Source organism: Myiozetetes cayanensis, unplaced genomic scaffold (assembly GCF_022539395.1).
Source record: "Myiozetetes cayanensis isolate MyiCay16 unplaced genomic scaffold, myiCay2020 scf2-11, whole genome shotgun sequence".
NCBI lineage: Eukaryota > Metazoa > Chordata > Aves > Passeriformes > Tyrannidae > Myiozetetes > Myiozetetes cayanensis.
The window spans coordinates 755368-768928 of NW_026087411.1; the positions used below are offsets into that span (position 1 = coordinate 755368).

The 13561-nt window shown below is 47.5% G+C and overlaps 1 protein-coding gene across 1 annotated transcript; it reads right to left on the bottom strand.

Annotated features, from left to right (window-relative positions):
- Positions 1 to 13547, bottom strand: ZC3H6 (zinc finger CCCH-type containing 6). The gene is made up of 12 exons (XM_050314901.1): positions 12966 to 13547; positions 9028 to 9208; positions 8419 to 8544; positions 7864 to 8119; positions 7508 to 7629; positions 7299 to 7415; positions 6373 to 6486; positions 5742 to 5849; positions 5068 to 5321; positions 3841 to 4343; positions 3244 to 3483; positions 1 to 2422 (listed from the first exon to the last, which is right to left on the bottom strand). The coding sequence occupies exons 1-12, from the start codon at positions 13055 to 13057 to the stop codon at positions 924 to 926; spliced, it is 3612 nt and encodes a 1203-aa protein (XP_050170858.1). The 5' UTR covers positions 13058 to 13547; the 3' UTR covers positions 1 to 923.
- Positions 13548 to 13561: the final 14 nt, after the last annotated feature.

Sequence of the window (13561 nt, forward strand, 5' to 3'; positions counted from 1 at the left end):
TTAACGGTACCCTTTTTAATTGTTTTGTTAAAAATGTCGCCGAGACACCATGAATACAAGTACTGCGGTTACAGCCATACAAAAAAAGCAATACAAATTAAGCAGCTGAATACAAAAATACGTTGAAATACATGAACACCACAATGGAACTCGGAGCACTAAATCCCAATCGTGTAGGTGTGGAAAAAAAAAATTAAATAAAAACCTTTTTTTCTTCTCGTATTAGACAACGTAGTTCTCTCCACTTTGAACAGTTACTTCTCCTAGTTATGTACTTCACAATTTTCTTCTATGTACAGCATAGAATAAAATACTTTGAAAAGATATGACATTTTTTTCATCCTCAATATGCGATAAGAGTCTCTTTTACACTAATATCGACTGCAGGAATAAAAACTGTCCGTGTCTTACATCAATGCATCGGAAAAGGAGGAGCGACGGCTTCCTTGCAATTCATTTACGCAGGTTGTCCATCGGTTCGGGGGTTTGGCAGTCCTGGAACGGCGTCTCTCCCGGGAATTCATGTACATAATATTGCTTGGATCTATACAAATGTGGCAATCGGATCTAAGTGGTGGTTGGGAAGAGGCAGCTCACACATATACAGCTCTGGGGATTTTCCATGACTTATTTACAATGAAAGTGCTTTTCTCAGCTCTAACACGATCCGGGGGGATTGGTTTCCTTTCTACAGGTCAATTATTAGTCTCCCTGAAATTGGAAAAAAAAAGGATTCTCTAGAAAATACCACAGCTTTGCAAACACTCGAGCGCACTGGAGAACTGCGTGTGGTTCGGGATTAGCAGCTGAAAAGTGGTGGGAATTATAATTTAAAAATAAATAAAGCCAAAAGAGGTAACCCAGGTACAAAACAGCAGAGAACTGCAATATCCACAACGGTAAAAAGGCTCCCAAGCCATCTGCTAACAAAACGGGGAAGCGGTTGGATCGAAAGTCTTGAAAACATCTTTCAAGGATTTATCATCCGACTCCCCGTTGGGATCGTTCTCCGGGGTCTGCGTTACCTGTCCGGGCTGCCTCACCTGCCTGGGGTCGCTGTACTGCGGCCGGATTAATCCCGACAAAGCCTGGATCGGGAGATTATGCACGGCAGGAGCAGCGCTGGAGTGTTTAGCCTGAGATTTACTGGTGCTGTTCGCTTTGTCCGAAGCAGCTTCCGCTGATCCTTCCGCAGTTTTTTCTGCGGTGGAGGCGGCTTTCTGCAGGGACGCGTCTTCCGCCAGGCTGGGCTCGCTTTTACTGGAATTTTTCAAAATACTCTTTTTCTGGTTCTCCCCGTTCTCTCCCGAGCTGGTTGGAGCCGTGTCCGAGGCGGAGCTGTGATCCCTGGGATCGTACAAACTGATCCCGCTCAGGATGGAGCCGGGCGTTCCCAGCCTGACGCCGCTGGACGATAATTTGGGCGCGTAGGGAGGCAGAGCATCGGGGTCGGGTTTCGGAGCCGCAGCTTCCGAGGGCTGGGACGAGCTGGCAGCAGCTCTGGCGAGCCGGGGGTCAAACTTGGGAGGGTGGGAATCCTTCCCGACTCCGTGGTGCGTGTCAGCACTCGACAGTCTGTGGAGTCGGGGATCCACGTTTTTTTGCAAGCGGGGATCGCCCAGTTTGCTGGAGCTACTGGTGTGGGAATCTGCAGCTGGATCCAAGTAGCCGCTCCGGCCCGCCAGGCTGTTCTTGGCCTTGGCAGCGAGCCGGGGGTCGGCCGGCATCGCGTTCGGATGCGGATCGTTCTTCAGATTCCGCAGCTTGTTCAGTCTCTGGTCGGCAATGAGCGGAGGGAGAGGCAAATTGATGGAAGAGACGGGGTCGGGCTTAGGCAAAGGGATTGGGAGCAAGTCCTCGGGAGCCCAGACGATGTGCTTGGCAAAGTTGGGTTTCATCAGGGTCACATCCATCTTGATGTGGCTGAACTGCCGGAGCTGGGAGCGGGGATCCCTTAACGTGACGCCTGGCAAAGGTTCCAAGGGGATGAGGAAAGCCCGTTCCCTCAGCTCTCTTTCCGAGTCCTCCTCGTCGTCGTCCATCCCTTTCTGCTTGACTTTGACTCCGGGGTGCGCGTGGTGCAGATCCAGCTTGGCTGCCCCCAGGGAGGAGCCGGAGTGGCCCTCACTCACCTTGTGCATCCGCGGATCGCGGGCCAGCCGGGGGTCCAAGGACGCGGAATCCGAGGGTTTCCTGGGATTGGGCCTGGGAGAGGCCCGAAGTCTCGGGTCAGCAGTCTGAGGCCCCATACCTTTGTCCTTGGCCAGCCTGGGATCCGTAGGCATTCCCAGCATGTGCTGCTCCGTGGAATGTTGTTGCCGATTCCTAAAGTTTTCGCTTTGTTTCTTTAAGGTTTTGAGGATTGATTTAACACTGCTCCCCTCTTCCTCCTCGCTACTGGAATACCAGTTGACATTGTCATCTAGAAACCAAAGAAATTCCAAAGAACTTTGATTATTCGAGCAATTAATCCCCAGAGAATCTGAGACATTTACTCCATAATGGGAAACTTCTCAGTGAAATCAGGCTGAAAAGATCCGATATTAAATCATCACTCCCTGTGTTTTATAAAAACAGTATCTGAAATGACAAAACTCCATCTAACCAAAGAACTGACATACCAAAAAATCCTGTATCCATCAATATTAATTTGGGAAAATAACCTGCTTCCCAACAAGTCTAACAGTATTGGTGAAAAAATCCCCACATCTAAAATCTGAGTCCTCATAGGAGAATGAAAATTAAAATGGTGCCTTATAACCAGATAAATGAAAAATCTGCTGCATTACTATAACCCAAATCCCAAAGTTTGGGGGAGAAGTCAAGATTCAGGATGGGAAGAAATAAGAATATTTAAAAGATATCACAGAGGAAAAAATACTGCTCTAGAAAAAAAAAAATCAAGAGGTAGAACTGAAAAACCAGGATCCAGGATGAACCTGCATTCCTGGCAGCGAGAGACCCTTCTGGTTCAATCAGGGATTTTCAGAAGTAAACTATCAACCACAGAACCTTTTGAAAGTGCAAACTAGATCCATGAATTATCCACGGATCTTTTTCCTGGGAGCTAGGATGAAGCACCTAAGCCTGTACTAAAATCCTAGAAGAAGCTGGGAAGAAGAGCTGAAAATACCGAGTGGCTGCTTGTACATCCCCAGTAACGCGAACGGTGATGCAAATTGATGTCAGCGCATTTACTCCCAGCCAAGAGCTGGGTTGAGAATTCCGACAAACCCCCCTCACCTTCATCTTTGCTCATGGCCCTCTGGCCCTGGCTGCTGGCAGAGTCTCCATCGCGCTGGTGCTTCTGGCTGAGTCTGGCGTACAGGGCCTTCTGCATGGCGGGCAGGAAGTCGGGCACGTTGAGGGCCTGGTTGTGGCCCATGTGGCCGCTCATGCATTCCGACTCGCTCCCGCCCGGATGCGACTCCTGAGCCATGAGGTGAGCCTGGTGGTCTGGAAACTCTCCATGCCACGTTCCATCTGCAGGAGAACAAAGCTCTGGTTTGCACCTACCCCTGGTTTCAGTTGGAAGGGACCTTAAAGGTGTAGTACCAACCCCTGCCATGGGCAGGGATATCTTCCACTAGCCCAGGCTGCTCCAAGCCCTATCCACCCAGCCTTGAACACTTCCAAGGACAAGCCACAGCTTCTCTGGCAACCTGTGCCAATACCTCACCACCCTCACAGGGAACAATTTTTTCCCAATGTCCCATTCTAAACCTAAAGCAAACCAGGACTTATACAGCACAACTGGACACCATCAGCTGGAAAAGCCGGAACACTGACAACATTCCAGGAGGTGTCTCTCCCAGTTTCTTCCCCAGCAGGTGTGCTTACCTCCGGAATTATTGGCTGGCTGGAAGTTGTGCACAGCTTGGTGGGAATAGTAGTTGTCGTAGAAGTCGGCGGGGTTCTGCATGGACTCGTATTCCCCGGGCATCTGCTGGTACTGCGGCCCCGGGGGACAGTGGTTGTCCCTGGGCATGTTCACCATGTGTCCCTGCACTCCGGGGGAGTTGTAGGACCCGCCCATCCCTGGCGGGGTGAGGGGCGGCCCGCCCTGCTGCCCCTGCATGGGCATTCCAGTCTGGTTCTGCGGGCCCATGTAGCCCGGGGGCACCCCCTGCATGGGGGGGCTCTGCGGCATTCCCGGCCCTGGGGGCCCCCCGCAGGGATGGTGCCCGGGAGAGCCGGGGTGCATGGGAGGCCCGTTGTGCCCCTGGGACATGCCGGGGCCCGGCCCCGGGCTGGAGCCCGGGTTGTACATGTGCTGGGAGTGCGGGTCGTTGCCCTGGAACGGCGGCCTCGGGGGCGACGCGCTGTTGTAGAAGGTTGGCGGCCTGCAAGGGAAGAAAATGAAGGAGTCAGATTTTGGATCTACAAAGGCCGACAGCCCACTGGCTCTCTCCTCCCCCTCCCCACTCTTACTTGCATTTAAACTGGATAAAAATCCCAAAGGAGCAGAATTATTTTCCAAGAGAGTTAACTACGCCCATTCCATACATCACAGAATCACATGGAATCATTTAGGCTGGAAAAGACCCCTGAGATCATCAAGCCCAACCTCTGCCTAGTTACTAGACCAGAGCCCTGAGTGCCACTTCCAGTCCTTCCTTGAACACCTCGAGGGATGGGGACTCCACCACCTCCCTGGGCAGCCCCCTCCAGTGCCTGACAACCCTTTCCATGAAGAAATTCCTGCTGCCCCTCCCCTGGTGGAGCTCAAGGCCGTGTCCTCTTGTCCTGAATGACAGCAGAGTTTGGCTGGAAGCAGTTTTTTCAATACTGGCTCATCTCCATCAGTTTCCCTCAAGAAAAAGCCAACTGCAAAAAGACTGGAGCAGGGAGTGAACTGCTCCAGCTGCAGATGGAGATGCCAAACCAAGAGCCAACCGAGTGACCTTCTGGAAGGTCAAGCCTTTCCATGGAATGCATCAAATAACTCTGCTATCAAGTACCTGGCAGATCCTTAACTTATCCCAGAATCCTGACAGGAACAAAGCCAATGATTAAATATTAAATGAGAAATATTCAGAGAGTTCTACCCAGAATTCCAACACCTACTTCTTCCCAATTTTGTGTGCCAAATCCACGGTGGGCTTCACGACTATTTCGAAAAGAGACGGGATTTTCTTGTAATCTCCTGAAGGATCTTGATAATTTTCCATGTCGGACTCGGAGAAGGGATATTGCTCCGGAGGGGTTGGCAGGAGCCCAACGCCTGGAGGGGGTTTGGGAAGAGGAACTATGCCCCGCTTCCGGAGCTCCTCCAGCTCCTTCTCATCTTCATTCTGGGGCTCCTCCTCATTATTCAAAACCTGGAACAAAGCCACGGAGCAATCATTCCAGCAATTTAGTCTCGCACCTCCCATTTAAATATTATTTACATATTTAAATAAACAACCTTCCCGTTACCTGCTCCAAAACTACTGGGTATTGACATCCCACTCAGAGGAATTATAAACCCCTTTCTGGGGGGGTTGTTTTGCAGGACACCAATTCCCAAGGTCAGAAGAAAAGTACTCCCAGTAGCCAGGAAGGGACAATTTCCCACAAGTCCACTTCCTTCAGACAGGAATTTTACATGAGAGGAGGAGTTATTCAAAGATTCCTGATGTTTCTAGTGTTGGATTCACCCCCCCACTCCTTTTCTGTTAAGGCCTGTTGGGCAGTGACTGGAGAGAGAGAGGAAAATCCTGCGTGAACCAGAGGTCAGGATTAGTGCCTGGATCCCTCACCTTATCCAGCAGCTCCTTTGTTTCCGCAGTCAGGGGAGCGTGAGAGAATTTGCACTTATCTCCTTGATAGCACTTGGCTCCTGTGTGGTAGAACTTGCAGGGGAATTCATGTAATTCAAGGAATTAAGGATTCCTAACAGTTTGGGAAGGTCAGAAAATCCAGCTGGATCCTTCCCCAGGAATTCATCTTTCCAATGCCCCACGTTATGAATTTTGGAAGCTAAAAACCAACTTACCTCTCACTTCCACTTAAAAACCTCCTAATAATTACATTTCTGTGGCCCTTTTAAAGTTGTGATTACAAAGGAGAAGGAAAACACAGAACAACAATAATTAGGAACAGATCAAAGGTTAAAAAAATATGTGGATAAAGGTATCTGAACTTCAAGGAGTTTTATCTTTAAAAATGCTAAAAATCCTTAAAATTGACAAAAAACCCCAGTAATTTTATACTTATTTTTTCCTCTTAACTATTTGAAGAAAAAACTCATCTTGTATCAAATCTACAGAGTCTTTGGTAGAGTCTCTTCAGGAAAGAAAGAGCCACACTTAAAAATCACTTACATCACAATAAACAGAAATAAACAGAAATATAAACTTCCAGACGAATTTCCAAGTGTTTTCAAAGGATATTGTGCAAGTAAATGCAGTTCTCTCCTTTGGTGCAGTAACCCTGGATGTAAAACTTGCAGATTTCCTTTTTCTTTTCAATCTCCGCATCGTGATCGAATTTACACTGTTCCCCCTATAAATAAATCAAAAAACAAGGGAAAGCCATTAGCCATGTGAACTGCACCTTGGAATTTGCATTGAAAAGGCACTGAAGCAAACATTTTCCTGAATTATTTTCCATGCATCCTGTTATCCATCAGGATTATTTTGCTGGGCAGGAGGGTTGTGTATCTTTTTAGGATTTATTTTCATGACAAGACACCAAGTGTTCTTTCAGCCCCTTTTAAAACTGAAGGTGGCAGCAAACACTCGTCTCGCTGAGCCAAACATTTAAAGGCAGCAAGAAATACAGTATTTCCAATAATTTTCACCTTTCTTTTGACCATTTGAGAAACAAACAGAAAATATTCCACTTCCAAATCCTGAGGAACCAAAGGAAAGTGAGTCACTCGCTGAACAAGCATCCAGTGGTTTAAGGGTGTGTTTTATAAGAATCCCACTTTTTAGGGAGAGAAATCACTAAGAAATCAATGTTTCCAAATTAGCAAGGAACAAACAATTTAATATATTCAGGAATTCTTGCCTATTTAGGTTCCATGTTTGTGAGATGTATCATATGATAAAAAAAAAATAATTTTTTTCTTATGGTATTTACATACAATGCATTGTCAGGGTAAGTTTATGATGCTGTCATGGATGCTTTTATTGTATATATTAACAAAAATACAATACTTAGAATTAATAAATTAAATAGAATTTAACAAATAATTCTGTTGGATTTATCAATAAATCCTCAAAACGTCAGGAAACAAAACATTGAGTTGCAACACCCAAGTTTTCTTTAAATCAGCTAAGAATGAAGTTAAGAAAGGATTAAAAATGTACCTTAATGCACCTGCCTTCGAGGAAATATTTACAGATCTGTTTGCCCTTGTGCTCCACCGTGTGCTGGTTGATGAACTCCTGGCTCATATTCACCCATTTCTTCACTGGTTTGCCGTCCTGGAAAACAAACAAATCCACCTCTTTGTGATGCTGCACAAATCCCAGTTCCTGCCTGGAGCACTGGGAATGAGGGCTGTAATTCCAGGTACCTCATGGAAGCCATCAGATCCTTTATTGCCTCCTCGTCCCCTTCCACGGTCTTTACGCTTCAGTTTCTTTTGCATCCCACGCCCTCGGCCCACGTTGTAATTGTTGCCTCGTTGGGAAATGCCTGGAAAACGGGAATGACCTCTTTAAGACGATGAAATTAAGGGAAAGTGGTTCTCTAGTGACATCAGAGAACAAATGAACTCGCTCTCTGTTTGCTGTTGGAAATGTAATTTCTCACCAGCCCAAGTGCTTGAAATACTTGGTGGCAGGAAAGCCAACCCCAGAAGTTTCCCTCATCCAGGTCTCCATCCCAGAATGATCCACAGCACAGCTGCTGCCCCCAGAATTCCCTCACCTTTCTGGATCCCTTTCATCCCCTGTTTCTTCACCGGCTCCTTCGGGAATGGAGGTCCCAAATCACCGCTGGAGGTCTCCTTAGCCTGTCTGTACTGTTTCAGCTGGTCAGCAAAATCCTCATCCTTTTCTTCCTCGTTGTAATTCCCGAAGTTTTCATCGCTGTAGTGACTGTAGTCGTCATATTCCTTACTTTTGACATTTTTTTTGTGCTGCATCTTCTGGGAACTCATGTAATTCCCTGACACGTGTCCATGCTGTGGGAAAGGGACTGCATTAGGAAGTAACTCTGTGTTTCCAAATCCCACATTCCCAACTGTTCTAAAAACTCATTTTTGGGGCCATTTTATTCCCAGATTTGCCCCCAAAAAGCATCAGTAATACAAAGAAAATCAGTTATTCATTAAAAGGGAGATGAGAACCAGATGAAATCTAGTGAAATCTGGGAGAATGGGCACCAGGATCGAGCCAGAATTCCCAAACCACAGCTTTTTTGCCTTTCTGAAATGACACCTCAATAAAGACCTGACGAGAAATCCCTTGAAAAACTTCCTACCTGACTGAAGGACGAATCATAATCCCTGTAGGAAGAGCTGCTGCTCTTCTTGTGGGGCCTTTCCGGGCGCTCCATGTCGGAGTCGTGGCTGTAGTCGGAACTGTCATCGCTGGAAGGGGAATTATGCTGGAAAAAAGCAAAAAGAGCTGTGGAACTGCTGAGAATTTCAAGGGATCCATATGAGAACACTCTGTTTTAAAAAAAGGACCAGCAGGTTTCATTTTCCAGGATCAACTTTTATTCATCTCTTGCACTGAGGTTGGTTAAAATCTCCATTAGCTACATCGTCCCAGTGAATTTTCCTGGAGAATTCACTCAACGTGCCTGAAATCTTTTCTTTCCATAAATAATCAGCACAAAAGCGAAACTCATGAACTTACATTTTCGCCTCTTATCCTAAAAACTCTCAGATCCCTGTGGTTCAGCTTCCAGTACTGCTCTCAGTGGTCAGGGCTTAACTTAAACCACTGCTTAAGATTTAAAACCAGTTTAAGTCTTAACTCTGATGACACCATTGTAGTTCCCTTCTCCAGTTCCCTGGATCCTTGTCTAAACCTGGAACCCTGCAATTCCAATCAGCACCTCCAACACTCGGGGTTTTTTCCTCACCTTATGCTTGTCCCGTCTTCTCCTCTTGGATTTCTTCTTCTCCTTCTCTTTTTTGCGTTTTTTCCGGGATTTCCGGTGGCCTTTGTCGGTTTTCTGTTTGTCATCCCCTTTTGTGCTGTGCTCCTTCACGTCCTCGTAGGCAGCGTCATCTATTTCCCCGTCTTCCAGCTCTCCATCTTCTCTGTAGGAGGAAAAACAGCAGGACAATAAAATTCCATGTCACCACCCGGCTCGTTATCACTGGAAAAAAAAAAAAAAAGGTTAAGAAGTTTGAAGCAACCCCAAGCTGTGATTTTTGGGATAAATGGATATGCCAGGGAGAAGACATGACTAGAATATGATCTCCTACGGCCTGGAATGACTTGGAATTACAGTAAAGTGAAACTGGAGCATAAGTATTCCTGAAACACCTGCAGCTATCCCCAAAACCCCAATTCTATTCTGACAACATCGGCTAAAGTCGTTCCCTGAAGGATCAATTAATTTATCCTCCTAAAATACCCACTGAAAATGCTCTTTGGGAACAAGGTCGTTCCCATTTCCCAGTTCCCTTGGGAATTGCACTCATAGATTTCCACTTCTGGGACACATCCAGGACTGGAGTAACTTTCCAGGTAAAACAATCTCCGTAATACAATCCTTTGGATTGCATGTCAGAGGGAAGATAACACAAGTCCTCTAATCCCTAAATTCTTTCCACAACATCCCAGCATTTTCCAAGCTCTGAGCTTCAAGGAAGTGACAGGGCAGGAATTCTCATCTGTTTCAGAGGGTTTTTATTCCCATTTAAATCCCAAGCTGGAGCTGTGCACTAGGAAGGCAGAGCAGAGCCTCCCCCTCTTCCACACTCTCCAGCTACTCAGAACTCCTTGGATAAGTGAAAACAATCCCAGAAACATTCCCACTGTCCCGAGGGGATTCTTAGTCACACAAATATCAGGGAAGGGAAACCCAAAATCCACACCTCTGGGCAGGGGTGGAAAAATCCAACCTCACACCTCAAATAACTCCCCCAAATTCTTTGGTGCTTTAACTTCATTTAACTTCAAAGCTGGGGTCTGAACTCCCCTTCCTTGACCTCATTCCGGGTCAGTTGTAAAAATAGAATTCCTTATGCCCAAAGAAGATTTACACCCCAAGCTCCTTAAGTGCAAGATCCAAAGCCAGGATGCATTTTCCTCAAATATTACAGGGATTCTCGAGCCTCAAACATTAATTAAGCCTCTAAATTTTAGGTTTGATTCAGGGCCGAGGAAAGGTCTGATTTAAAAACAATTATAACAATTAAACCACTCAAGTGTTTGGGACACTGGTCCAGAATAATTTAAAGAAAAAAAACACAAACCCTCCCTCCCAGTGCTCTCAACATGTTTATAAAATGATAAAGAGCTCAGGAATGAAAATAGTAATTATTTCAATAGTGAAATATTATTGTGTGAGAACTCCATGCCTAAAATAAGACATTAGAGGGCTAAAATTCCCCAAATTTTGATACTAGGGTGCTGCTAGGCTAAGGAAATTAGGAATTAATAAGGAGAGTACCTCCAAATAACACAGAAAAATCAAATAAAACCTGAGGGGCAGCTGGGAGGACAAAAAAAAGCGAAAGTCAATGAACTCCAAGGGATTTCCTAAAGTTCCTGGGAAAGCTGGCAATGATTTATGTGTTTATTTACTGGAACTGAGTTTGCCTCCAACTTCCTCCTCACCCACAGAACCCAGAAATCCTCACTAAATCCTCACCTTGCAGGAAAAACCTTTCCAAGATCCCTGTATTTGAAGGCCCAGACCCTTCATCACCAAAACAACATCACCAAGAGGAGTTAACTAAAAACATTTAAAGAATTACAAACAATTTGGCTGGAGAAAACAAAAAGACTAAAACAACCTTCCAACTTGGAATGTTCAAACTGTGAACAGACAGGGCTTTTTTTACTGTTTTCTCCTGCTCAAAAGCAGTAACAAAATCAAAGGCTCTGGATTAAAGCAGGATTAAAGCAACCTCCTAGCTGGGAATATTTAAGAGTGTGGCCAGGCAGGGTTTTGGACTGAGCAGCTTCTTGGTAACTCAACAGATCAGCTGAAATCAAACTCTGTTTGCTGCACAAACTGACGGAATCTCTGAGGCTCCCAGTATGGGTGTTCCCTGCAGTGAACTGGTTCTGCTGGTCCTACATCTGCACACCTGCTGTCACACACCAAAAAAAACTTGGGAGTTGGGGCTTTCCTGCAGTGAATGAAGAACATATTTTACCAAAAACATGATCTCCCAGGTGGTGTTTCTTGTTGCTCTTTGGGAATGAGAGTATTGTAAAGCAACGCTTATAAATTGCAATTAATTAAGAGTATTAGGGGGCACTTAATGGTTCTGTTGCACAATTTACCAGTGTCACAACTGGCTGTACTGGTGGGAATGGCTGCTTTCCAAGCTGGAGAAGCTCTGCTCCCAGCAGAACCCGGAGCCACTCAGGCTTGTCCTCCAGGAGGACCTGGAAACATGGGAGATTTTCAATCCCTGAAACAGTAACAAAGCACAGCCTGACCCCAGGAACTCCCCAGCACAGCTCTGTCCCAGCTCCAGCAATCCCAGCGGATTCCTGGGCTGCTCAGGGCACAGCTCATGGAACACGGAGTTCGACACGACTTCCACCCTTTCCCAAGGACAAGTGGGAAGGGGGAAACAAGACCCAGCAGCTCTGGGCTCTTCCCTGAACCTGGCACTAAATCCCAGGATTGTTTTGGTCCCACTTCCCAATTTCTAATGACAAGCAGGAAGGGGACAACAAGACCCAGCAGCTCTGACCCTTTCCCTAAATCCCAGGACTATTTTGGGACCACTTCCCAAAGACAAGCAGGCAGGGGAAAACAAGAATCAGCAGCTCTGGGCTCTGCCCTGACCCTTTCCCTAAATCCCAGGACTATTTTGGGACCAATTCCCACTTTTGCACATGGAATCAGGGACTCTTTCTCCAGCGAGCAAACTGTTGCATTTGCTCACGAGCCCCTTTTTTTTTTTTTCTGTCTGTCTGTTTTTCCCAGTGTTTTCCAGCCCTCTGAAGTACCACAAAGGGTTGTGGAGCTGTGTGGGGGGAGGCCAAGCTCAGGGAACTCCAAAAACCCAGCGTTTTTAACTCCTGCAGCTGGAGGAGTTAACTCCAGGCAGGAATGCTCTGAGTAGGTGTAGGCTGAAGGACGGGTAGTTCCCACCCTGGCACAGTATTTTTGGAACTAGTTAGGAAGGCCAGGGCTGCCTGGAGAAAGGATTTGAATTTCCAGCAGCTGCAGGAGAGAAAGGGAGGGAGGGAGGGAGTGAAGGAGGGAGGAACAGAGGTCCTTTCACCAGGAACAGGACTCTGGTTTCTGCGCATGGGGATTGAGAGGTGGCAAAGATAACGTCAGTCAGCCCTTAATCTGCATAAAAAAAGATCCAGTTAAATGTGTAAGGTGGAATCTGGCAAGAAAATGACGTTAAATATGGCTCTAGTGAGAGATTGTGGTATCAACAAAAACAGCCAAAAATAAAAAACCCGCCCAAGTCGGAGCACCCTTTCCTGCCTGAGACAGAGAACAATGGTGACATTCAACAGACACCCCCTGGAAAGTGCAATTTATGGAAAGAATGGAAAACAGACCCCCTTCCCAGCCAGAATAAATCAATGAAGATGTAAAAACGCATGCATTCCGTAAGGAAAAATTAAAACCTTGCTAAAAAAATGCACTTTTTAATGCAGTGACACCCCCCCTCCCCTCCTTGCATTCCCCACCACCACCACCCCGGTCCAGCCTGAAGGTGACCTGCCCCCCCAAAAACATCGTTAACCCCCTCAGGCACATTAACAGAGCATCATCATCAGCATCAGCATCATCATCATTACCAGCATCACCCCACTAAGTACCACCATTATGAGAAGCGGAGAGAGAGAAGAATGTTACTCGACCTTTCGTCCCCTGCATGTTGCCTGTCAGAGTCGGGCATGTTTGGGTCAAGAACTGGGTTTGGGGGTTTGGAGAACAGGCTTTCAAAGGCCATTGTGCCTGGCTGTGGTGTGGTGAGGAGGAGGAGGAGGAGGGAGGTGGAGGAAGGCAGGGCCCCGCCGCTGCCCGCGGTGCGGAGCGGCGGGAGGAGGCGGCGGCGGCGGCGCGCACGGCCGCGCTGGGGGCGGCTCGGTGAGGAGGAGGAGGAGGGCCGGGCCCCTCAGTGAGGAGAGATGATGAAGGTTTGCACTCACGGTTACTTAGTGAGACACTAACGGGCACTCAGCGCCCGGGCCCGGCCGCCCCGCGCGGGCGCTGCGGGCAGGCGGCGGCGGCGGCGGCGGCTCGAGCGGCAGCCCCGGGGCACAGGAGAGCGGGAGGACACACACACGGGGGGAGGGAGGTGCTGCTGGCCGGAGATGGCGGCCCTAATTCTTCCTTACAAACATGGCGCCCGCGCGAGGCACTCGCACAAAATGGCGGCGGCGGCTGAGAAGGGAGGAGGAGGAGGAGGTGGTGGTGGTGGAGGAGGAGGAGGACGAACGGCGGCGGCGGCAGC